Source organism: Entelurus aequoreus, linkage group LG14, assembly GCF_033978785.1.
Source record: "Entelurus aequoreus isolate RoL-2023_Sb linkage group LG14, RoL_Eaeq_v1.1, whole genome shotgun sequence".
In the NCBI taxonomy this organism is placed as follows: domain Eukaryota; kingdom Metazoa; phylum Chordata; class Actinopteri; order Syngnathiformes; family Syngnathidae; genus Entelurus; species Entelurus aequoreus.
In genome coordinates this window covers 21,075,749-21,103,213 of record NC_084744.1, presented here as the reverse complement: position 1 = coordinate 21,103,213, position 27,465 = coordinate 21,075,749, and the positions used below count along the sequence as shown (strand labels likewise).

At 38.4% G+C, this 27,465-nt stretch overlaps 1 protein-coding gene across 1 annotated transcript in view; it reads left to right on the top strand.

Annotated features, from left to right (window-relative positions):
• LOC133664512 (neuroligin-4, X-linked-like) overlaps window positions 1-27,465 on the top strand; it is a 126,459-nt gene that overhangs the window by 31,322 nt on the left and 67,672 nt on the right. The window contains exons 6-7 of the mRNA XM_062069199.1: window positions 91-541; window positions 5,006-5,219. Of these exons, the coding sequence (XP_061925183.1) occupies window positions 91-541; window positions 5,006-5,219 (665 nt within the window). The remainder of the gene's footprint in view (window positions 1-90; window positions 542-5,005; window positions 5,220-27,465) is intronic.

Here is a 27,465-nt window from a genome sequence, read left to right as displayed (position 1 = left end):
CATGCACTTCCACACCACTGCAAACTACAACAGCTGTAATATTAAAGATACCTGATAAATATTTCTAATCTGTTTCGATGTGCGTGTCAGATTTGTTCCACAGAGCCATCATCCAAAGCGGCAGCGCTTTAGCCAGTTGGGCCGTCAACTACCAGCCCAGCAAGTACGCCCGACAGCTGGGCGAGAGGGTGGGCTGCGGCATCGATGACAGCACTCAGCTGGTGGCCTGCCTCCAGGGCCGCAGCTACCGCGAACTGGTGGAGCAGCACGTCTCTCCCGCCAAGTACCACACGGCGTTTGCGCCGGTGATAGACGGAGACGTGATACCGGACGACCCGCAGATCCTGATGGAGCAGGGAGAGTTCCTCAATTACGACGTGATGCTGGGGGTCAACCAGGGCGAGGGGGTGAAGTTCGTGGAGGGCATCGTGGACTCTGAGGACGGAGTCACGGCGGAAGACTTTGACTTTGCTGTGTCAGACTTTGTGGACAGTCTGTATGGATACCCAGAAGGCCGCGACACTCTGAGAGAGAGTATAAGGTAAGCATGTTTGCCTTTTTTTACGACAGTATATCTTTTAAAGGAGCAATATGATGGAAGTGAAACTTTGATATACACTATATTGCCAAAAGTATTTGGCCACCTGCCTTGACTCACATATGAACTTGAAGTGCCATCCCATTCCTAACCCATAAGGTTCAATATGATGTCGGTCTACCCTTTGCAGCTATTACAGCTTCAACTCTTCTGGGAAGGCTGTCCACAAGGTTGTGGAGTGTGTTTATAGGAATTTTCCACCATTCTTCCAAAAGCGCATTGGTGAGGTCACACACTGATGTTGGTCGAGAAGGCCTGGCTCTCAGTCTCCGTTCTAATTCATCCCAAAGGTGTTATGTCGGGTTCAGGTCAGGACTCTGTGCAGGCCAGTCAAGTGCATCCACACCAGACTCTGTCATCCATGTTTTTATGGACCTTGCTTTGTGCACTGGTGCACAGTCATGTTGGAAGAGGAAGGGGCCCACTCCAAACTGTTCCCACAAGGTTGGGAGCATGGAATTGTTCAAAACGTTTTGGTATCCTGGAGCATTCAAAGTTCCTTTCACTGGAACTAGGGGGCAAAACTCAACTCCTAAAAAACTACCCCACACCATAATTTCTCCTCCACCAAATTTCACACTCGGCACAATGCAGTACGAAATGTACCGTTCTCCTGGCAACCTCCAAACCCAGACTGGTCCATCAGATTGCCAGATGGAAAAGCGTGATTTGTCACTCCAGAGAACGTGTCTCCACTGCTCTAGAGTCCAGTGGCGACGTGCTTTACACCACTGCATCCTACGCTTCGTGGCTGAGTTGCTGTTGTTCCCAAACTCTTCCATTTTCCTATAATAAAGCCGACAGTTGACTTTGGAATATTTATGAGCAAATGCTTGTAGAAACAGTCTCCATGCCTAAGTGCTTGCCAAGTGATTAGGACACCTGACTCTGATCATTTGGATGGGTGGCCAAATACTTTTGGCAATATAGTGTATTTTAGAGTAGTCAGTGTGCAGCTTCTACAGCATTATAGACTTACTTACCACAGGAGAGAAAAAAACACAGCTATTGTCTGAATGACACATTATGTAGTGATTATTATATTATGCTAAGTATGAAGGGGGCTATTTTATTGTTATTTGTATTGTTATTTTATTTAAGGAGCTATTTAATTATCTATGTGTTTTCCGAGCTTAGCATATTGATTTAAAAAATGGGAAAACAGCTTTGTAGCACCGCCTTCCAAATAGCTTGTAAAATCTTTTTTTAGCACGAGTGTTAGTCAGTCAGGTCGCCAGGCAACTGGTGATAGAATAGCACTTAATTCCCTCTTGTCTGAATGGAGGTTGATTTGTGTCACTATCATGGAAGCTTTTTTTGACACTAAACTTACTTTCAAATTTTGTGAACTCTTTTTTTTTTTTTACATCAAATTATGCTGACAATTTCATTGAAAACACATTTCTCAGCACATTTTGTGTGTTTAAAAATTCAGTTTGTTAGAATATAAGTTTTTTTTTAAATTCATAAACTGCTTTTTTTGCTGCTATGCAAGACCCATGTCACATGACTTCAAACTTGAGACCTCATTGGCTGGTTCTGAGTCACAGCATTGATTGCTTCAGTCTTAATTTACCAGAAGGGAGTTTTATGATTTTAAACAACATTCCTGCATTGGATTATTCTGCACAGATTGTTTTCTCTCTGGATTTTTACACACTGAATTTTAAAACTTTAACAAACTACATTTTTAAACACACAAATGTCGCTCAAAAATGTTTATTCAATACAATTGTCAGCATAATTTGATTTAAAAAAAATTAAGTTCAGAAAATTCAAACTCAAAAAAATCAGTTACATAAATTCAGTGTCTTTTGTAATAAAGACACAAAAATAGGAAAAACAAAGGACTTTAGTGTCATTGTACAAGTACAACAAAACTAACTTCCGTAGTATGACAAATGTGTGACATCACAGCTATATCATGCGCAAACTAAAATTGAGCTCACCCCATTTCATGATGCCACCTGTGGGTTGAGCTCAAAATGCTTCGGAAAACATGCTAGAATACATTAATACAAATATTCTTACATTTATATAATCATTAGACAAATTCTCAATGAGTTAGTGGCAAAGTCTTATAAAGACGGCAGACATGTTTTCCAACCAATCTTACTCAGATTTGGCACACCTGTGCTTGTCAGTCCCCTAAAGTGTGTACAAAATCTTCTGGCGATTGAACAAAACACCTGGAAGTTTTCTAGAACACAATGAACTGTGTGGGAAATTTCAAGTCAATCCTTCTTACAGACTTTAATAACAGGCAGGGATGGCTACCGAAATTGAAACTTTTATTGGCACCGGCCGAATTCTGTCGGTATTACTAGTGTCAACTTATGTAAAATCAAACAGTGCCGTATTTCCATACCGCCAGGTTGCACAATTAAGATCGGCTTAAACATTTGGCAAGGAAATAATCACTCAAGCAGCACTCACAGCGGACTCAGCCAAACTGCCTCTTGGTAATTTACAATTGACAATGCCAACAAAGCAAGCGTGCATGATAGAAAATGCTTGAATGTGAAGTAAGGCCCCACTGGCTCAGTGCTATATTGGTTTTGCCTTATACATGCTACTGATTACCATTAGCGATTTTCCATGGCAATTTCGACACCTCCAAAATTGGTAATGAAAGCCACAACTAAAATGCATTTTACAATCAAATAGCAAGTGTGTAATAAGTATAATACTTACAGTATAAACACTTTGTAGGGTAAAACTTAAGACGAAATCTGGAATTGCAACTGCATGCTGTATCTGCTGAATACATGCAAATTATACTCTGTATTCTACTCTATTCTATCATCAGCTCATTTAAAAAAAAAATTACATTAAGAATTTGATTTTATTATTAAACAATTAACATGTATTAACACACACAAATGTACAAAACCCAAAACCAGTAAAGTTGGCACGTTGTGTAATTCGTAAATCAAAACAGAATACAATGATTTGCAAATCCTTTTCAACTTATATTCAATTGAATAGACTGCAAAGACAAGATATTTAATGTTCCAACTGAAATACTTATTTTTTTTTGGCAAATTATCATTAACTTAGAATTTAATGGCAGCAACACATTGCAAAAAAGTTGGCACAGGGGTATTTTTTACCACTGTGTTACATGGCCTTTCCTTTTAACAACACTCAGTAAACATTTGGGAACTGAGGAGACCAATTTTTGAAGCTTTTCAGGTGGAGCTCTTTCCCATTCTTGCTTGATGTACAGCTTAAGTTGTTCAACAGTCCGGGGTTTTGTTTGCGGTATTTTAGGCTTCATAATGCGCCACACATTTTCAATAGGAGACAGGTCTGGACTACAGGCAGGCCAGTCTAGTACCCGCACTCTTTTACTACGAAGCCACGCTGTTGTAACTCGTGGCTTGGCATTGTCTTGCTGAAATAAGCAGGGGCGTCCATGAAAAAGACATTGCGCGTTACAGTACCGCCTGAGGGATCGAAGATCACGGGCATTCAATGTTGGTTTTGGGTCTTGCCGCTTACGTGCAGTGCTTTTTCCAGATTCTTTGAACCTTTTGATGATATTACGGACCGTAGATGGTGAAATCCCTAAATTCCTTGCAACAGCTCGTTGAGAAATGTTGTTGTTAAACTGTTCGACAATTTGCTCACGCATTTGTCCACAAAGTGGTGACCCTCGCCCCGTCCTTGTTTGTGAATGACTAAGCATTTCATGGAAGCTGCTTTTATACCCAATCATGGCACCCACCTGTTCCCAATTAGCCTGTTCACCTGTGGGATGTTCCAAATAAGTGTTTGATGAGCATTTCTCAACTTTCTCAGTCTTTTTTGCCACTTGGGCCAGCTTTTTAGAAACACGTTGCAGGCATCAAATTCCAAAATGAGCTAATATTTGCAAAAAAGAACAGCGTTTCTCAGTTCGATCGTTAAGTATCTTTTCTTTGCAGTCTATTCAATTGAATATAGGTTGAAAAGGATTGAACGAATCATTGTATTCTGTTTCTATTTACGATTTACACATCGTGCCAACTTCACTGGTTTTGGGTTTTGTACAAAAAAAATTAGTACCAGTATCTATTCCCAGTAACCTGGAAAATGGTACTTTATCAGTTCAAATGGTTAAGGAACTCATCACCAATAACATAATTTTGTAATAACAAAGAAAAAGAAAAGTAAACATATACAAAATATTTGTAAAATACGAATATAAATAAGAATGGTGAAGGTTATCATATCCAACCTGACTTTGGGTGATGTTTGGCGGGCCAAATGAATACTTATGCTTAATGAGGACCCCTGCCCTGTAGTTTGCTCATACAGGTGTGATACGGCCATAATTCATGTCACGTAAATATTGGTTTACATGATGAGAGACAATGCTTTACACATTGACTGGCTGACTGACAAACGTGTCATGTTTTGAAGGTTCATGTACACTGACTGGGCCGACCGTGACAATGCGGAAACAAGACGAAAGACCCTGGTGGCGTTGTTCACAGACCACCAGTGGGTGGCCCCTGCCATCGCCACGGCAGACCTGCACGCTCAGTACGGGTCACCTACCTACTTCTACTCCTTCTACCACCACTGCCAGAGTGAAGCCACGCCACCCTGGGCAGACTCTGCACATGGCGACGAGGTAAGGAGGAGTTTTACATTTTAAATATTTCATTGGGGGCAGCACAGTGTCACAGGGGTTAGTGCCTGTGCCTCACAATAAGAAGGTCCTGGGTTCGGTCCCCAGGCTCTGGGTCTTTCTGTGTGGAGCCGCGACTGCGTGGGTTCCCTCTGAGTACTCTGGCTTCCTCCCACCTCCAAAAACATGCACCTGGGGATAGGTTAATGGGCAACACTAAATTGGCCCTAGTGTGTGAATGTGAATGAACAGATAGAAACTGTATGGAAAAAGCATGAATATACCATGTTGCCTTTTTTTTCCCTGGAAAAAGACAGGTGATATTATATTAGGTGTATATAAAGATTCACACAGAGCCGACACGTCACATAAACCCATGTCAAACTCAAAACCCAGGGGCCATATCTGGCTCGCCACCTCGATTTATGTGGCCCGCAAAGGCTTGGAATTACCATGCGTCTATTTGTTTCTAAATTGTAGTCAACTTTCTATTTTGACAGAAAAAAAGTACATGTACTGTATGCAATTTCATATTTTGAATTTAATCTAATATTGCAACAGATATTATATTATCGCACATTCCAAACATCAAAATAAGTACTTAAATATCTGCTCGACTCATGATTTTGAAGCAACTTATCCATCAAATTGTACAATGTAAAAAATATTTTTCGGTAAAAAACTATTAGCTCAGTTGCCAAAATTTTACCGTAAAAACACAAAAACAAAAAATGTGTAATATTGTTTTTCTATTTACAGTAATACACCGTAAAAACAACGAACGTAGATTTTACAGTAAACAATGGTACTGTTTTCCCATTTACATTTACAGTATACATTGCAAAAAACATTGTATATTTTATGGTAAAATTTCGGCAGCTAAACTTTACTCTAAAATCTACATATTTTTCTTACAGTGTACATAAAATTACATAACAGTAAATAATTGTGCAATGAAGCAATTTAAAATGTATATTTTAGTCACTGTTACAAGTGGCCCTCCGAGGGCAGCCATAACTGCAATGTGGCCCCCAATGAAACCGAGTTTGACACCCCTGCTCTATGCTGTTGTGCAGGGTTACTTTCAAATATAAGGTTGTTTGAATCAAATTAGTAATATGTAACACTAACTACACCCCTTTTGTAAAAATGTAGAATGGTTCATTCCTCCTGGTAGCAGAAACCCAGCTTGGAATACTTCACTGTTCATTCGACACAAACGCCATAACTTCGTCAAAGCTCAAATGTATGCATTCACACACATTTGAGAAACATGATGACAGAGCAGATGACCAAACTTTTTCTACTGAGGGCCACACAATAAAAAAATGAAAGCATGCGGGGGTCATTTTGATATTTTTACATTTCAAAACCAATACAATATTTATTGTAACCATTAGGGCTCCTCACAATTTTAGTGAATGTTTAAGGTCCCAAGGACCCAATAGGGTCTCAATTAGAGATGTCCGATAATATCTTTACAATGTAATATTGGAAATTATCGGTATCGTTTTTTAAATTGTAAGTTTTTTATTTTTTATTAAATCAACATAAAAAACACAAGATACACTTACAATTAGTGCACCAACCCAAAAAACCTCCCTCCCCCATTCACACTCATTCACACAAAAGGGTTGTTTCTTTCTGTTACTAATATTCTGGTTCCTACATTATATATCAATATATATCAATACAGTCTGCAAGGGATACAGTCCGTAAGCACACATGATTGTGCGTGCTGCTGGTCCACTAATAGTACTAACCTTTAACAGTTAATTTTACAAATTTTCATTAATTACTAGTTTCTATGTAACTGTTTTTTTTAAATATTATTTTACTTTCTTTTTTATTCAACAAAATGTTTTTAATTTATTTATTTTATTTTATTTTATTAATTTAAAAAAAAAGTACCTTATCTTCACCATACATGGTTGTCCAAATTAGGCATAATAATGTGTTAATTCCACGACTGTATACATCAGTATCGGTTGATAACGGTATCGGTTGATATCGGTATCAGTAATTAAAGATTTGGACAATATCAGAATATCGGATATCGGCAAAAAGCTATTATCGGACATCCCTAGTCTCAATCCTTAAAGTGTTAAAAAGAAGTCATTTACAATGCTAAGATCAACTTCAGATCTAAAAAAAATATTCATATCCTAATCATTTTTAATGTTGTATGCCCTTTTTGTCAAAGAAAACACAGTTTTAATTGGCAGAAACATAAAATATGCAATATTTCCCCCCAAAAATGTTCAAGTGGAATGTTTGATGTGAAGTAATTGGAGCCTTGAAAGGGTAAATGATTCATAACAACATTGTTTTTGAGTCATGATTATTTTTTGAACAATGACATTTAACGTACCAGTAGAGTAGAAAAACAAGTTGTCTCTATATTGAAGCTAATATCATATATGTCTGATTTATGATACCAAAATACTTCCAAAGTTTGCGAATAAATAGATATGATCAAAATAGTATCAATCCCACGGAGATTCCCGAGCCATTTTGAGAGATAATAAAGAAAACGTGATCGCCTGACGTCGTTCTTGGAACTAAAGAGCGCTTCCCTATCAACAACAATGCTAATCAAGCAGACTTTGTGAAAGCCAACAACTATTACTTTTGGGGAAATTATTAACCAGGACCTGATATTTTTCAGCCCGAACACAGAGAGGACGAGTAATAAGTTTTAGAAGCTGAGTGATGGATGCAGCTTCATTGTGACACTATAGCATCTGCAGCATTGCTAGGTGCTAAACATACAAACTAACCATAACTAACCATCATAAAACAAACACTTACTGTACTATTTCCACTCTCATTGGGATACAGACTGACGGGACGCTCACATAATTCTGTTTAAATAAACATTCAATAGCAATCCTCACGAAGGGTTAAAAAAAGTTCCTGCAGGAAGCGTCTTTTTGTGTCTATTTCGCCATCTCAGCTTGTCGGTCCATGGCCACATTGTCTTCTACCAAGTGAGAGCGGCATGAATTATTCTAGAATTTACTTTTAGCAAGTTTGAGACGATGCAGAAGCAGCCGCCGGCTCAGTGTGTCAACAATAGCAGCGTAAGCTAGCATTAGCTCACGGCTAGTAATGCGCCGCTAAAATAGTCCGTCTGCGTTAGCACTTATAATAACAATATCACTCATATAATAACTTAATATAATTAATACAATTTTGACTAATTTAATTAATTTAATTTTCAGGTCACGACATGTACTGTAATTGGAGCAGTTTCTGGATGTTTTTAGAAGAGAGTATAATGAGCGCAACAGAGGACCCCCGATCTGTTGAATCAATTGTTGGCTATTTATTTACGATATTGAATGAAAAAAAAAGCCAAGTGTTCTTGTCTTACATAAAGATTATGAATGACATCTCTTTCCAAATTTTGCGTATTTCCAGTATGACTGATCTGATACGAAGGTCAGAGTGCAGAAGCTTTACCACTGTGATGTCAATGCATTACATACTATACATTACCTTTTGTACTATATTAATTTATACTATTATGTGTTGTCAACCTTGTACTTTTTTATGTGATTGCCTGAAATAAATAAATAAATGAAAATGAAAAAATGAAAATAAATTAAATGAAATCTCCGAAAATAGCCGAAGGTATTCAGAGCACAATATTCAAAGTAGCTGACTGAATTTGTGGCATTTTTAACAGTGTTTTCACAAATACTAATGGACATGGTTTAATGGATACACAGCAGGGTTGCACGGTATACGGGTCATAGTATAGTACCGCGATACTAATGAATCATATTCTGTACTATACCCCCTCTAAAAAGTACCGGTCCCCCACCCCTCTGCACCCCCTTCGTCGTCACATTGTGTCTTTGCTGGTTTACGAGCAGAGGAGCATGTTCGGCAGCGCACACACACAGAGTACTTACAAGCAGACACAGCGTGTAGACAGAAAAGGGAGAAAGACACATTTTGGTTTAAAAACTAACGATAAAGGTGAAGTTATAACACTGAAACGCCCTCAGGAAGAGGTGCTTTAAGACATGGCTAGCTCGCTAGTGGCTAAAGTCCATCCACAAGTCAGCAGTGTTTTAGCTACTTCTAAATCACTAATCCTCGCCTCCATGGTGACAAATAAAGTAAGTTTCTTACAAGTATCATCCCTGCAGGACGAGGAATAGCTAAACATGCTTCACTACACACCGTAGCTCACCGGCGTCACAATGTAAACAAACGGCATTGGTGGATCTACACCTAACATCCACTGTAATGATACCAAGTACAGGAGCGTATGTAGTTGATACTACTCTGATTATATCGATATTTTTTGGTATCACAACATCTTTTTTATTTTTTTATTTTTTATGTATAAACTCAGGAAATATGTCCCTGGACACACGAGGACTTTGAATATGACCAATGTATGATCCTGTAACGACTTGGTATTGGATTGATACCCAAATTTGTGGTATCATCCTAAACTAATGTAAAGCATCCCAACAATAAAAGAATAAATGATTATTACATTTTAACAGAAGTGTAGATAGAACATGTTAAAAGAGAAAATAAGCAGATATTAACAGCAAATGAACAAGTAGATTAATAATTTATTTTGTACCACTTGTCTTTAATAATTTTGACAAAATAATAGAATGATAAATGACACAATATGTTACTGCATACGTCAGCAGCTATATTAGGAGCCTTTGTTTGTTTACTTACTACTAAAAGACAAGTTGTCTTGTATGTTCACTATTTTATTTAAGGACAACATTGCAATAAAAAACATGTGTTTAATGTACCCTAAGATTTTTTGTTAAAATAAAGCCAATAATGCAATTTTTTGTGGTCCCCTTTACTTAGAAAAGTGCTGAAAAGAATCAGAATCATTTTGGTACCGGTACCAAAATATTGGTATTGGGACAACACTAATACAATGAAACACAAATAAGCCAGTTAACTTGTTTTCCCACTCCACTGGTACTTAAAAACAAAAACAAAAATCTGACTCAAAATCTTGGAGACTCAATTGGCCCCCACTCAAAAAAGGTTAAAAATAAGTCCTATATCAATATATATTATTTGTACTTTCAACACTTAAATCTCTAGTTTATTTTCAGATCCATCCATCCATTATTAGTTTTTATTATTTTTTGAGCAAAGCCAGTGTTATAACGCATTTACCTGCCTGCGTGGCAGCTTTGTGTTACTAGTGTCAATATTGCTACATTTTCTTGTTACATTTAACCTGTTTTCTCTTTTATTCCACTTTTTTTATGTTTTTTTTTTTTTAGTAATAGTATTTTTAAAATGTGCTGCAGGCCAATATAAAAGTAGCTGCGTGCCGCAAATGGCCCGCAGGCCACATTTTGGACTCCCCTGTGTTAAAGAAAATGTACAAATAATAAATGTTATATTTAAGTTGCATCTCATTGCTCATAACTGTGGTGCATTCAAGAAACCTTGATTAAAATCTGAAACAGAGGTGTCACTAGTTTTTATAGACAGGGAGGCTTAACCCTCCCATAGATGACTTGGAAGCCACATGTGAAAGCAGTACAGTCTAAATTGGCTAAGGGTGTCTCCATTTTGTGGAAAATGCAAAAATTACTAAATCAAAATTCACTTAGAACGATGTACTTAGCTCTTTTATTGCCGCATTTACAGTATTGCGCTGAAGTTTGGGGGCACACCTACAGGGACACTATTGAACCGCTATTTAAGCTCCAGAAAAAGGCAATTAGAATGATACATTATGCCCCATATAGAGCTCATACCAATGATCTGTTCATAATGAGTAATTTTCTTAAACTACATGATATAATCCAATACAGTAGCCTTGGAGTTATGTGTATGGCCTCACAAAGGGCTCTACCTGCAAATATACAGAGTCTGTTTTCACTCAGAGATGGTCCACATGAACTCTGAAATTCAAACATAACATGATGAATTCCACATTCAAGGCTCAAACGTTATCTATAGCGGGGGTGAAACCGTTGGATAATGTGAGCGGAGAAATTAAACTGTCTTCTAGCCTAAGAGTGTTCAACCTTGCGGTAAGAAATGTGTTGTTGGGAAACTATCAAAAACATGACAAGTTGTTTGGACTATCTCAACTGTGGGACACAGGTGCAAAAGAACTCACTGTGGGATAAGGGACATAACACACCAGACAAGGCTTCAGAAGATGAAAGATACCCATATTGGTGTATGTATACTGACTTGTCATTATCATCCATTATCATATGTTATACTTGTTCTGAAATGGTCATGTATCCATCAAATCTGCTGTTGAAACTTGGACTATATAAACAACAAATATAACCAACATATAAACTGATTGTAAATTAGGGGCGGGACATGGATAAGCATTTTTGCTTTTGTCCCGTATCCCTTTTCGGTGGGTGCCGTTGCATGTCTGTCAAATTACAAAGAGTGATGAAGTGTTGCTATATATGTCTGTCTGCCGAAATAAATACATTCATGCATTCAATTCATTCATTCATAGATGCACTACAAATAATAACAATCAAAATAATGCTGTATAATTATGATTAATATTATCCATTAATGATAATCCTACATAAATCAACTAATCTCTGTGTTACACTAAAAGGAAACACACAAGGGAAACAGGTTGTATGATTTCTAAAACTCACATTCTGGCTACTTTATATTAAATTTTCCAGCACTATTTTGTAAAAAAAACAACAACCAAAAAAATTAATAATAATTTTTAAAAAAAGAACAAAACAACACCAAATAATTTAAGGAGCTTTAAGAATAATGATGCCACTGGTTCAAAAGCTTGATTAGGTTTAGGGCAGGGTGGGGGACCTTCATGAGTATACTGATAATGATAAATAAGTAATATTAAAGACCAAAATGGGGCCACACACGCAATCTTGTTTAGGGCCACACAAAACCTAGGTTGGTTTGCTGGTTTTACAGCAATCCTGTAATCAAATGATTCCTCTCTCAGAGCTTTTCTTCCTGTCACTCAAGCACACCAGTGATCCCACTGGAAAAGCAAGTGTCTCAAAGGTAGTTAGCGAGTTGGCAAACAACAGGAGGACCTTTGATGCTAATTTTAGGACAATGCTGTTCAGCGAAGCAGGATGTTTAGCAGTTAAAAATATGAATATAAAATATGAAGCAGGACTGTTGAGCAGTTAAAAATATTATAGGCTTATAGACTAAATTTACCAGTTGTCAATGAAAACTAAATTTTAAAGAATGCGATTTTGTCTTTGGGTCCATACAGTTTATCAAAAAGCTGTGAAAAGATAGGTTATTGCTGTCAAATAAGTTTAAAAAAATAAATCAGAATAATCCAGTGCTTCCCAATTATTTTCTGTTACGACCTCCTAGGGAGAAGAAAACATTTAGCCCCCCCGCTCTCTGCCGTATCATTTGTCTATAAATAACAAAAGAAAGATATCAACTCATAGCAAATAATAACCTTATTAACATTGTTTTTGTCGGTAACAGAAAATATTTAATTAATTGCCTGAAATTAAAAAAAACAACAACAATTGTAATCATTATTTCAACAATAAACATGACCGACTTGCACCATTTGATGCTGAAAAATACAATTAAAAAACAAACTCACTAAATAACAATACATTCGAATTGATTAGCAACATTAACCCAGGAGCACAATACATAAAACACTTTGACCTACAAAACATATATATTTTTTAAATCAAAACGAGGCAGTTAGAATTAATGGCTACAATGGGCATGTTTTGCAGTACACAGCTTTTCGAGCAGGGTTTGAAGCATAATACTGACATAGCACATTTTGAGAATCATTGGATTAATCACACTTTTGTATTTGGATTAATCATAATTAATCGCAGTTGCTACAAAACCATTGCTTAACCTATCTGTGGTACTTTTGTTGACCAGCGTTGTTTGTCGTGTCCTGCCTTTTGTCCATGCAGTAATAATGTCCTCGCTAGTGGCTGCCTCAAACACGTGTTTGGATTTCAGATGCCATTCCAAACTTGTTTGGCTGCAATAAGAGAATTCATGGCTGCAATATATGCAAATGATCTTGGTTTTATATAAGTCCAGTCAGGGTTTATTTTTAAACAGAATTTGCCACCAATCACAGTTTCCTCACTTACACTATATTGCCAAAAGTATTTGGCCACCTGCCTTGACTCACATATGAACTTGAAGTGCCATCCCATTCCTAACCCATAGGGTTCAATATGATGTCGGTCCACCTTTTGCAGCTATTACAGCTTCAACTCTTCTGGGAAGGCTGTCCACAAGGTTGCGGAGTGTGTTTACATACATTTTCCACCACTCTTTCAAAAGCGCATTGGTGAGGTCACACACTGATGTTGGTCGAGAAGGCCTGGCTGTAAGTCTCTGTTTCATTCATCCCAAAGTTGTTCTATCGGGTTCAGGTCAGGACTCTGTGCAGGCCAGTCAAGTGCATCCACACCAGACTCCGTCATCCATGTCTTTATGGAGCTTGCTTTGTGCACTGGTGCACAGTCATGTTGGAAGAGGAAGGGGCCCGCTCCAAACTGTTCCCACAAGGTTGGGAGCATGGAATTGTTCAAAACGTTTTGGTATCCTTGATCATTCAAGGTTCCTTTCACTGGAACTAAGGGGCCAAGCCCAACTCCTGAAAAACAACCCCACTCGGCACAATGTAGTCCAAAATGTAGCGTTCTCCTGGCAACCTCCAAACCCAGACTCGTCAATCAGATTACCAGATGGAAAAGCGTGATTCATCAGTCCAGAGAAGGCGTCTCAACAGCTATAGAGTCCAGTAGCGATGTGCTTTACACCACTGCATCCCACGCTTTGCATTGGACTTGGTGATGTATGGCTTAGATCAGGGGTCTCAAACTCAATTTACCTGGGGGCCACTGGATGCAGAAACTGGGTGAGGCTGGGCCGCAAAAAAAGATTTCTTAAAAAAAATCTATCATGCACTTTTTAATGAATTCACCTTCTTTGAATGGCTTTCCCGCCGTAGCAACCATCTCACTCACCATGTAGCTAGCTTTGACTGCTGCATCGCTCTTTTCGCTTGCTTTCTTGACGAAATCTTGTTGCCTCAGTAGACTGGTTTTAAAATTTGCAACCCGGTTCACTCTCTCATCTCCCTGGTATTTTGCATACTCCTCAGCATGTCTAGTTGTATAATGATGTTTCAAATTGTATTCCTTGTGCATCGCAACTTTCTCTGTATCAACTACAGAAAAGAGCCATAAGGATTATTCATAAAGTAGATTACTTAGAACACACTAACATATTATTTATTAATTCCGGTTTATTGAAATTACAGGAGCTAGTAAAGTTACAGACGTTACGTGTCATGTTTAAGGCTAAAAGTAAAACATTACCAGCAAATTTACAAAAAATGTTTGTCATCACTTCTGAGAATGAAGAGCATAGAAGAAAAGGTCATTTCCAACATCAGTATTCAAGGACAACTTTAAAACAAATGTGCATATCAGTGGTGGGGGTTAAACTATGGAATTCTCTTTACAATGAGATAAAAGATTGTAAAAATATATTCCAATTGAAAAACTATATGAAGACAGAACAATAAGATCATATGGACAGCCATAAGTGTTTACATTTTGCTTTATATTTATTATTTTACTTATGTTTTGCCTGGTTTTGTATTTGTTTTGTATCATCCTGTGAGGTGTATATTACTTTTGTTTTTTTTGTTCAGTTTGTACATCATGAAGTTTTGCACTTCTTGTGTTTTTTTGTGTGTTTTTTTGTTTGTTTTCGTTATATTTGGATGTATTTGTTGGTTTATATGATATCATTAAGTAAGACTACGTATTATGTTGAAGGGGGCAGAAAAATATACGATTTTTCTTCATCCTGCTCCTTCTCAGGCATTGGTGTGTAAATGTATAATTGAATAATTGTGGTTTAATTGTCTATCGATCAAAGATGCACATCAATGAAGGAGATAAATAAAAATGAAATGAAATGAAAGACACGTTGGGGTGCCCCTATGCTCAACAAAGAAATATTGCATCAAAAATTGTCTCTGTCTGGAGCCAACGGGAGGGGAAGGAGGGGGGCTCACCGTGGAGTTTACAGTTACGGTAGCACAATTAGCCCCGAACGGGCTAACATCACCACTAACGTGTTACACGTCTGATTCGCCCAGCGACTCTCTGTCGTAGTATCAGCGCTGGGGTCCAGTGCACCACACTTTTGTATTGTCGCTCAGTCCTTCGGCGGAGTGCTCGTCTTCCCCGCCCGGACTGTTTACAACGGGGGCGGGAGCAAGCAGGCGGGCGAGCGAGGGAGGCAGGGAGGGAGGGAGGAAGAGCGTGAACGGGTGTCGTGGAAAAGCGGCAAAATGTTTCTCTGCTTGCATCACGCAAGTGACGTCAATGCATACTTGCCAACCTTGAGACCTCCGAATTTGGGAGATAGGGGGGGGTTGAGGTGTATGTGGGGGGGTTGAGGTGGGCGGGGTTGGGAGGAGACGGGGTTGGGGATAGGGGGTGTTTTTGTAGCCCGGAAGAGTTAGGGCTGCAAAGGATTCTGGGTATTTGTCCTGTTGTGTTTATGTTGTGTTTAGGTGCGGATGTTCTCCCGAAATGTGTTTGTCATTCTTGTTTGGTGTGGGTTCACAGTGTGGCGCATATTTGTAACAGTGTTAAAAAATAAAATATGACCACCCTCAGTGTGACATGTATGGCTGTTCCTCAAGTATGTCTTGCAATAACTTGCGTGTGTCTACAGAAGCCTCATACTACATGTGTCTGGGCCGGCACGCTGTTTGTATGGAGAAAAAGATGATGCGTTGACAGTTTCTGGAGGACACTTAAGGCAGTGCCATCAAGGCCCACAGCACGCCCTCGCCACACCGTGATTGGTAGATTCCTTCAGCTCCGCACACAACGCTGTCAAGCGCCATTCATTTAAAACTCGCGGGCCGCACTAACATTTAACTTTCATATTAAGGTGGGGGCCGCAAAATAACGTCTCGCGGGCCGCAATTGGCCCGCGGGCCGCGTGTTTGAGACAGTCAGTGGCTACAGAGCTCCAAACTTCATGTGACATTCCAATTAGCCCACGTACAGTACGCAGAGAGCTTCATGGAATGGGTTTCCATGGCTGAGCAGCTGCATCTAAGCCTTAGATGCAGCTGCTCAGCCATGGAAACCCATTCCATGAAGCTCTCTGCGTACTGTACGTGGGCTAATTGGAATGTCACATGAAGTTTGGAGCTCTGTAGCCACTGACTGTGCAGAAAGTCTTTGCACTATGCGCTTCAGCATCAGCTGACCCCTCTCTGTCAGTTTACGTGGCCTACCACTTGGTGGCTGACTTGCTGTTGTTCCCAAACTCTTCACTTTTCTTATAATAAAGTTGACTTTGGAATATTTAGGAGCGAGGGCATTTCACGACTGGATTTGTCGCACAGGTGGCATCCTATTACAGTTCCACACTGGAAATCACAATGTTTGTAGAAACAGTCTGCATGCCTAAGTGCTTAAATTTTACACACCGGGCCAAGTGATTAGGGCACCTGATTCTCATCATTTGGATGGGTGGCCAAATACTTTTGGCAATATAGTGTATGTAGCATCATCTACAAAGATACAAATAATTGTGTGGAAGTCGCTTCCTAGCGGTCCCACTGACAGACACTTCACAGGAGCCAGGCGTACAAAGTTGATCAAAGTTTTTAATGCACATAGATTTTATCCAAGTCTTTCTCCCGCAGAACGTGACTTTTCAGTCACGTCCGTATCCTCTCTTCCCCCCTGCTCTCGGCCGCTCACTGTTAAAGACAACAGATAATTAGATTAACACGTACCACCTGGGGAATCTAATCACCCGTCAGTTGTGTCTCGCCGTCAGCACATGCCCCGCCCCCATCCGATGGTGCTCGTCCTCAGCACCATAGACAGAGGCGGTGACCTTTGCTCCTGCAGGCGCGCTGGCCACACCTCCCTCCACAAATTGCTATTGCGACATCCAGTGGACACATTTAGAACCGCTGTTTCTTTCAATCAAAAATATCAGGTTAATTTTTATACTGAGCAAACTCATCCCGCGGGCAGGATAAAACCCGTTCGCGGGCCTGATCCGGCCCTCGGGCCGTACGTTTGGCACCCCCTGGTTTACGCGGTATTTCGAGCCGTGTAGTTGCCTTGCTTGGTTACTTTTGTAAAAAAAAACATTGATTTATATTGACTCTCTACACTTATGTTTCCGGTAAATTCTACGAGCTGATTTATGCACGCCAGATACAATTTGTCCTTAGAGGCCCTGTTTAAAAAAATAAAAAATAAAAAGTAGTATTTTCCTCAATACGGCAGAAGCCTTCCTGGAGAAGAGCTCAATGTAAATGTTTCCTGCTGGGTGTTAGTAGTTAAAAGGCAGAATGTTACGAGCTAATGGAGATGGACTGCGGCACTAGCTCCTCCCGCCCACCTGCACGTCGTCTCTGCAATACTAAAAAGCACAGATAAGGCCGATTGGGTGCAAGGGAGCTTTCTCTACGTCAGCTTCATAAAACGTAGCTCTTGTTTTTTTTTGTTTTTTTTGCACCGTTTTTTTTTACGACTCCATTAAACGGGCTGCGCTTCACCTGGCAGGTATGCTAATGTTAGCATTGCCAGCGCTAACACGTCGCTGAGACGGGCCTGATGTGCCTGACTGGTTTATCAACATAAATCTGCGAACAGAGGAGATGTGTTCACGGTTGCCCCTGGTGATAATCACGCTCATGGAAACATTTTATGTATCGCAGTCGTAATAAAACTGGCAAACCGGCAAATCTCTGGTGAGCAGTAGCACACTGTCATACACGGATGCCACAGTGTGGAGATTGGATTTTTTATTGTTAATATCAAACTGAGGAAGTGTAAAAGATTAATGGTTAAAGAAATGTTAAAACCATTACCACACATATTGCAGACTTTGGAAGTGCTTTCTATTTAACCTGTGATATATGCACACCAGGGGTGATTTTCTCTGTATAAAGTGTAAAAAATACTAAAAAAAAAAAAAAACATTTTTAAAAGGTCAATTTTTTGATCTAGTAAGATTGCGTGTACAGTTCATAACTTATTTAAATGAGGTTTTTGCATTTACTACATGCTGTCATCATGGAGACAATCATTTACTGCACACTCATGTTATTATGCTCCTACCTGTGGGGTTTTGCCATGTTTTGCAACATGCAGCATGCATCTACCACTTTTTACGTTTTTTTTATTTTTTAATTTAATTTAATTTAATTTAATTTTTTAAATGATAAAGCAGGCACCAAAACACATCAATTAAATGTGTTGTAATCAGCCTCTTAAAGTTAAAGTACCAATGATTGTCACACACACACTAGATGTGGCGAAATTATTCTCTGCATTTGACCCATCACCCTTGATCACCCCCTGGGAGGTGAGGGGAGCAGTGAGCAGCAGCGGTGGCCACGCCCGGGAATCATTTGTGGTGATTTAACCCCCAATTCCAACCCTTGATGCTGAGTGCCAAGCAGGGAGGTAATGGGTCCCATTTTTATAGTCTTTGGTTTGACTCGGCCGGGGTTTGAACTCACAACCTACCGATCTCAGGGCGGACACTCTAACCACAAGTCCTCCAGCAGTTGTAAAATTACAAAATGATATTGCTGAGTAGACAATATGCCTAATATTTTTGTTTTTGACAGTCCATATATGTTGACAAGATGGCATTGTCTCCTTTCTCTCAGCTATTTCTGCACAACAGCCAGTTTGCATGTCCTTTCTAGACGTACTGAATAAATATGTAAAACGGTGGCCGCAGAACAGTTTTAGCCTTGATAAATCACACTGTGTGTACTAAAAGCAAACACGTGTTAGAAATTGCTATGAAATTAAATACGCTCTTTTCTTCCTACTCCTTTTTAGACAGGTTGTATTAAGAAACTGGAAATAAGTGATGTACAAAACCGAAAACCAGTGAAGTTGGCACGCTGTGTAAATCGTAAATAAAAAGAGAATACAATGATTTGCAAATCCTTTTCAACTTATATTCAAAGGAATGCTCATCAAATACTTATTCGGAACATCCCACAGGTGAACAGGCTAATTGGGAACAGGTGGGTGCCATGATTGGGTATAAAAGCAGCTTCCATGAAATGCTCAGTCATTCACAAACAAGGATGGGGAGAGGGTCAACACTTTGTGAACAAATGCGTGAGCAAATTGTTGAACAGTTTAAGAACAACATTTCTCAACGAGCTGTTGCAAGGAATTTAGGGATTTCACCATCTACGGTCTGTAATATCATCAAAAGGTTCAGAGAATCTGGAGAAATCACTGCACGTAAGCGATGCTATTACGGACCTTCGATCCCTCAGGCGGTACTGCATCAAAAAGCGACATCAGTGTGTAAAGGGTATCGCCAAATAGGCTCAGGAACACTTCAGAAAACCACTGTCAGTAACTACAGTTCGTCGCTACATCTGTAAGTGCAAGTTAACGAAAAACGAAAGCCATTTATCAACAACACCCAGAAACGCCGCTGGCTTCGCCGGGCCCGAGCTCCTCTAAGGTGGACTGATACAAAGTATAAAAGTGTTCTGTGATCTGACGAGTCCACATTTCAAATTTTTTTTGTAAACTGTGGACGTCGTGTCCTCCGGACCAAAGAGGAAAAGAACCATCCGGACTATAATAGGCGCAAAGTTGAAAAGCCAGCATCTGTGATGGTATGGAGGTGTATTAGTGCCCAAGACATGGGTAACACACAAGGTTTGGTCTCCTCAGTTCCCAAACGTTTACTGAGTGTTGTTAAAAGGAAAGGCCATGTAACACAGTGGTAAAAATGCCCCTGTGCCAACTTTTTTTGCAATGTGTTGCTGCCATTAAAATTGTAAGTTAATGAAAATTACGTTTCTCAGTTCGAACATTAAATATCTTGTCTTTGCAGTCTATTCAATTGAATATAAGTTGAAAAGGATTTGAAAATCATTGTATTTTGTTTTTATTTACGGTTTACACAACGTGCCAACTTCACTGGTTTTGGGTTGAGGAGTGTCCAAATTTTCAGATTAATCACGATTTTAATTTGTAACGATTCTTAATCAATTAAAAAAAAAAAAGAAGTCAAAATTTCACTTTTTAAATATTTCTTTTTCTTTCAATCTGTCTGGTCCAGCCACTCAGACAGATCATATTGTTGATGAAGATGTCTTCTGCACAGATTTACTTGCGAAAAGAGAAGTGTTCGATACTTCTCTTGTTGCCTTATTATATTTGGACTTTATTAATTGTTTGGGAAGCATTTTCTTAAACAAAACCCATTTTCTTTTAAGTAATATAGAACATTTCTATATTACTATATTATATATAATATATATATAATCTATATTTCTATTAGAAATAGATCAGAGCTGTTTATTTATTCCATGGAGAAATGTAGTTCATCATAGAAATGGTATTAATTTATTTTTTTTAAAGTATAGATTTTGAATCAAGAATCGATCCTGAATCAAATCGTTACCCCCAAGAATCGAATCAAATTGTGTGGTGCCCAAAGATTTACAGCCCTAGTATGTAATGTAACTGTGCAGGTTTGAAATAAATACCAAAACAGATGACACTGATATATTGACATTTTATATACTTAAATAATGATTTTTGTAAATGATGAAATATCAAATACCGTTAAAGGAGAACTGCACTTTTTAATTTTTATTTTATTTTGCCCATCTTCCACAATCTTTATGCGAGACAAAACACACGTCTTTCCCTATTCTGTGTGTTCTAAATAGTAAAATTGCTCATAAGAGGCGGGTCCTGTACCAGTGCAGGAAACGAGGATACAATCTATTCCGCCTAATTACCATCCAACAATGTTTTATATCCATGTTGTAACGTAGTAACGGGCACATTCATGTAACATAGTAATATTTACAATATTTTTGGTCAGCACTTTTTTCCTGGGGTTTTTGATTTCACAGAGACAATTAGCATTTTAGCATTTCAAATAAGAACATCACACAGTGACCTAAAATGTCTGCTCTCACTGAGATGCCGGTTGATAGGATGGTTGTATCTTTCAGCACTTTTGCTGATAAATTGGGAATAACCCTCACTCCTCAGATATATATATATATATATATATATATATATATATATATATATATATATATATATATATATATATATATATATATATATATATATATATATATATATATATATATAAATATATATATATATATATATATATATATATATATATATATATATATATATATATATATATATATATATATATATATATATTAGGGCTGCAACTAACGATTAATTTGATAATCGGTTAATCTGTCGATTATTACTTCGATTAATCGATTAATAATCGGACAAAAGAGACAAACTACATTTCTATCCTTTCCAGTATTTTATTGAAAAAAAACAGCATACTGGCACCATACTTATTTTGATTATCGTTTCTCAGCTGTTTGTACATGTTGCAGTTTATAAATAAAGGTTTATTTTAAAAAAAATAAAAATATTTTTTTTTTTTTTTTTTTTTTTTAAAAGCCTCTGCCCATGCGCATAGCATAGATCCAACGAATCGATGACTAAATTAATCGGCAACTATTTTTATAATCGATTTTAATCGATTTAATCGATTAGTTGTTGCAGCCCTAATATATATATATATATATATATATATATATATATATATATATATATATATATATATATATATATATATATATATATATATATATGCTTCCTAGCGATGTTGCAATGATCTTATGCTATGTTCCATTTGTTGAGCGCCAAGTTAAGAGTAGAGATGTCCGATAATTGGCTTTTTGCCGATATCCGATATTCCGATATCGTCCAACTCTTAATTACCGATTCCGATATCAACCGATACCGATATATAGTTGTGGAATTAACACATTATTATGCCTAATGTTGTTGTGATGCCTCACTGGATGCATTAAACAATGTAACTTTACCATGAAATGATTAACGTGGACCCCGACTTAAACAAGTTAAAAAACTTATTCGGGTGTTACCATTTAGTCGTCAATTGTACGGAATATGTACTGTACTGTGCAATCTACTAATACAAGTTTTAATCAATCAATCAAAAACAAGGTTTTCCAAAATAAGAGAACAACTTCGACTCCAGTTATGGAAAAAAGTGCCAACATGGCACTGCCATATTTATTATTGAAGTCACAAAATTCTTTTTTTTTTTTTAACATGCCTCAAAACAGCAGCTTGGAATTTGGGACATGCTCTCCCTGAGAAAATCCTGATACCCACTACAACTATGGGAAATACTATACTTTGACTTTCACAAAGTGCATTATTTTTATTTTTTTTTAAACATGCCTCAAAACAACAGCTACAAAAACAATGAAGGCACACAGCTTCAGTCCAGAGTATACTAGACCTACGTCCGTGTTTTACCGAATATGTACCGCTCCGTACCGCTCCGTACAGCGGCGTTTTAAAAAGTCATTAATTTTACTTTTTGAAACCGATACCAATAATTTCCGATATTACATTTTAAAGCATTTATCGACATCTCTAGTTAAGAGCTATATCGTATCAAGTTGGTAGCGCCTGGATTTTCAAAGTTGACCAACTTCTCGGCTTGGCAACACAATGCACTACTATACAGGTGAGATGCATGATTATAAACTAGCATAAACGTTTACTAAATCAAAGGCAATACAGCAGCAGTAGTTATGTGGCAACCAACGTTATTAGCATCTCAAGCTAGCTAGCAGCTAGTAGTTCCGGAAAAGTAGTTCCTCTGTGTTAGTTTTACAATAACAATGTTGCTATTGCTTAGTTAATTAGGTTAATTAAAGTACCAATGATTGTCACACACACACTAGGTGTGGTGAAATTATTCTCTGCATTTGACCCATCACCCTTGATCACCCCCGGGAGGTGAGGGGAGCAGTGATCAGCAGCGGTGGCCGCACCCGGGAATCATGTTTGGTAATTCAACCCCCAATTCCAACCCTTGATGCTGAGTGCCAAGCAGGAAGGTAATGGGTCCCATTTTTATATATGCAGGTCGTGGCATTCAATTTGGTGTTGTTGGATATATTTTTTTAGAGGGCTTTATAGGCGCAATAGATGAATCCCATTACCTGCGTTGTTACTCATACTAGCGGTTTCTCACTATTTAGAAAGCACAGAAAAGCGAAAGCCGTGTGTGATTTTAGCACTTTGATTTGCACTGCCTTAAGGGTTATAGGTAGAAAATGCCTTTTTTTAACACCTTGATTTGATTGATTGAAACTTTTATTAGTAGATTGCACAGTACAGTACATATTCCGTACAATTGACCACTAAATGGTAACACCCTAAATAAGTTTTTCAAGTTGTTTAAGTCGGGGTCCACGTTAATCAATTCATGATACCTGTCCACAGGATTCCCATAGGATATAGAATATGTGTTGTTATGCTAAAAAATATGCAATGAATCAAACTTACAATGTATTAACAATGTGTACAACTTTGATCTGAATTCTCCCAGTTTCTGACTTCTGGTGACACGGTTTAGGTCGGTTTGTAGTTTTAATTCGGTGGGAAGAGTGTTCCACAGTCTGACTCCGTTAGAGGAAAAGGTGGATTATCCAAAAGATGTTCTGAACTTAGGAACCACACAGTGCCCACTGACTGAGGATCTGGTGTTAGGTCTACGAGAGCCTTGATGTCTGGCAGCCAGACTAGAGACCAGTTGTGGTACATGACAGATTAGACATTTAAAAAACTAGTTGTGTGCTAAAATTTACAAAATGTTTAAAAGTAAAACGCTTGTGTTTCTTAATGACGTATCAATGATGCCAGCTCACAGGTTTTCTGTCTAATACCTTGATTACTTGGTTGTACAGGGATATGACTGGCTTCAGGGATGTGGGATATGCTTGTTGATTAAAACCTGTGCTTTGTTTTTAATGAACACTTAGTACAGGGGTCGGCAACCCAAAATGTTGAAAGAGCCATATTGGACCACAAATACAAAAAAGTAATCGGTCTGGAGCCGCAAAAAAATTAAAAGACTTATATAAGTGTTATAATGATGGCAACATATTATGTAAGTGTCTATATTAGCAATACTAGCCTACTATCAAAATGACCACGTGTCGCAGGCTGATGCAAATCTTCGTTGACAGAAATGCTGAACTGTAATATTTATTCTACAAATTTTTACAACATTGGAAAACATTAGTAAAACTTTTCAGAGGGTAAGATAACTCCTGGAAATGACCAAAGGTATAGATGTGTGTGTCCAAGTTAAAGGAAATGGCAGGCCGTCTCCTTCCAATGGATTTATTACAATCTTTGCAAGCTGGGTAACGTTTGCTATGGTCTGGAACAACATGGCACACAAACAACTATCAGAAATGCAGCCAGTATTACACACAGATAATGTGTCATGAAACATGGAAAAATATACTAAATACACATACGTAAAGGAAATTAAATGAGCTCAAATATAGCTACAAATGAGGCATAATGATGCAATATGTACATAAAGCTACCCTAAATAGCATGTTAGCATCGATTAGCTTGCAGTCATGCACTGACCAAGTATGTCTGATTAGCACTCAACACAAAATGATAACATCAACAAAGCTCACCTTTGTGCATTCATGCACAGCATAAAACGTTTGGTGGACAAAATGAGACAAAGCAGGAGTGGCATAAAACACGTCTTTCTGTGGCAGCGTTGGAGAAAGTTGTACATGTAAACAGACTACAATGAGTTCAAGGATCGCTGAAATTAGTAGGACAAAACGGTGCTTGCCAAATACTCATATCAGTGAAGCATGTATAATATAAACAGTGGGATTTCTAACAATTAGGAAGGTTTGTGTCATGTTTGTTCTCCTACAGAAAATATATTAAAACAAAAAATATGTTTTTTTCTTCATCTTTTTCCATTTTCACACATCTCTGAAAGAGGTCCAGGGAGCCACTAGGGCGGCGCTAAAGAGACGCATGCGGCTCTAGAGCTACTGTATTTTATTGTTGGTCATTATGGTGGTACTTGTGTGTTGTCTGAGGTGGTACTTGGCGGAAAAATTTTAACCACTGGTCTAGCGATGAAATGTGTGCTAGCATTGGAAGCAAGTGGGTAGTGCTAATTTTGTCACAGGACTGTAATAGTGGAAGCGCATCCATGCGTGCTGGCGCTTTTGGCAGGGCTGGATCTCTGTTCAAATAATCAGAGGCGACCTGTCAAGCTGAAGATGAGTTTAGAGAAATGAATTTAGCTCCCCTGAAGCGCAAGAATGTGTCTGCCTCCGCTGAGGTGACATCACACTTTGGCATGACTCATTTAAACCTAAGTTTCCTGTCCAGAGAATCAATGTAACCTGTCAGACTAAACCAGGGGTGTGCAAACCTTTTCCGCTGAGTGCCGCACACTGAACAATCGAAGCATGCAGGGACCATTTTGATATTTTCCATTTTCAAAACAATACAATACTTTAGCTGCTCCCCTCAAGTTTGTTCTAAGTCAGTGGTTCTCAAATGGGGGTACGCGTACCCCTGGAGGTACTTGAGGGTATGCCAAGGGATACATGAGATTCTTTTAAAATATTCTAAAAATAGCAACAATTCAAAAATCCTTTATAAATATATTTATTGAATAATACTTCAACAAAATATGAACGTATGTTCATAAACTGAACATCAAATCAAGTAGGCTATTCCATTCATTACCATAAACCCAGAGTTCCCCCCATGCCATGATGGTTTGACCCTCACTAAAATGTCTGTCAAAAAGAACTGTGAAAAGAAATGCAACAATGCAATATTCAATTTTGACAGCTAGATTTTTTGTGGACATGTTCCATAAATATTGATGTTAAAGATTTATTTTTTTGTGAAGAAATGTTTAGAATTAAGTTCATGAATCCAGATGGATCTCTATTACAAAGAGGGCACTTTAAAGGCCTACTGAAATGAATTTTTTTTATTTAAACGGGGATAGAAGATCTATTCTATGTGTCATACTTGATCATTTCGCGATATTGCCATATTTTCCTGAAAGGATTTAGTATAGAACAACGACGATAAAGATTGCAACTTTTGGTATCTGATAAAAAAAAAGGCTTGCCCCTACCGGAAGTAGCGTGACGTAGTCAGTTGAACATATACGCAAAGTTCCCTATTGTTTACAATGATGGCCGCATGAAGTGAGAGAGATTCGGACCGAGAAAGCGACAATTTCCCCATTAATTTGAGCGAGGATGAAAGATTTGTGGATGAGTAAAGTGCAAGTGAAGGACTAGTGGGGAGTTGAAGCTATTCAGATAGGGAAGATGCTGTGAGAGCCGGGGGTGACCTGATATTCAGCTGGGAATGACTACAACAGTAAATAAACACAAGACATATATATAATCTATTAGCCACAACACAACCAGGCTTATATTTAATATGCCACAAATTAATCCTGCATAAAAACACCTGCGTGTTTGTTACGCTAGCTCCTAGCTCCTCTGCTAGCTCCTAGCTCCATAGAACACGCCAATACAATTCAAACACCTGATCAACACACACAATCACTCAGCCCAAAAGACCGTTCACCTAGCCCAAGGTTCATAAAGCTTATATATTTTTAAAAAGTTACGTACATACGCAAAAAAAAGTTGCGCACATACGGTCAAGCGATCAAATGTTTAGAAGCCAAAGCTGCATACTCACAGTAGCACGTCTGCGTCTTTGTCATCCAAATCAAAGTAATCCTGGTAAGAGTCTGTGTTGTCCCAGTTCTCTACAGGCGTCTGTGTATCGAACTCAAAAGTCCTCCTGGTTAGAGTCTCTGTTATCCGAGTTCTTCCATCTTGACTGCATCTTCCGGGAATGTAAACAAAGAAGCGCCGGCTGTGTCCTGTTGTTGCTGACTATGTTCGAAAAATACGTCCATTTCGCACCGACAACTTTCTTCTTTGCTTGCTCAGCTTCCTTCTCCATAATGCAATGAACATGATTGCAACAGATTCACGAACACAGATGTCCAGAATACTGTGGAATTATGAAATGAAAACAGAGCTTTTTCGTATTGGCTTCAATGCGGAAGGCATACCCGTGTTTGCCGGTCTACGTCACGCGCATACGTCATCCTCAGAGGCGTTTCGAACCGGAAGTTTAGCGGCAAATTTAAAATATCACTTTATAAGTTAACCCGGCCGTATTGGCATGTGTTATAATGTTAAGATTTCATCATTGATATATAAACTATCAGACTGCGTGGTCGG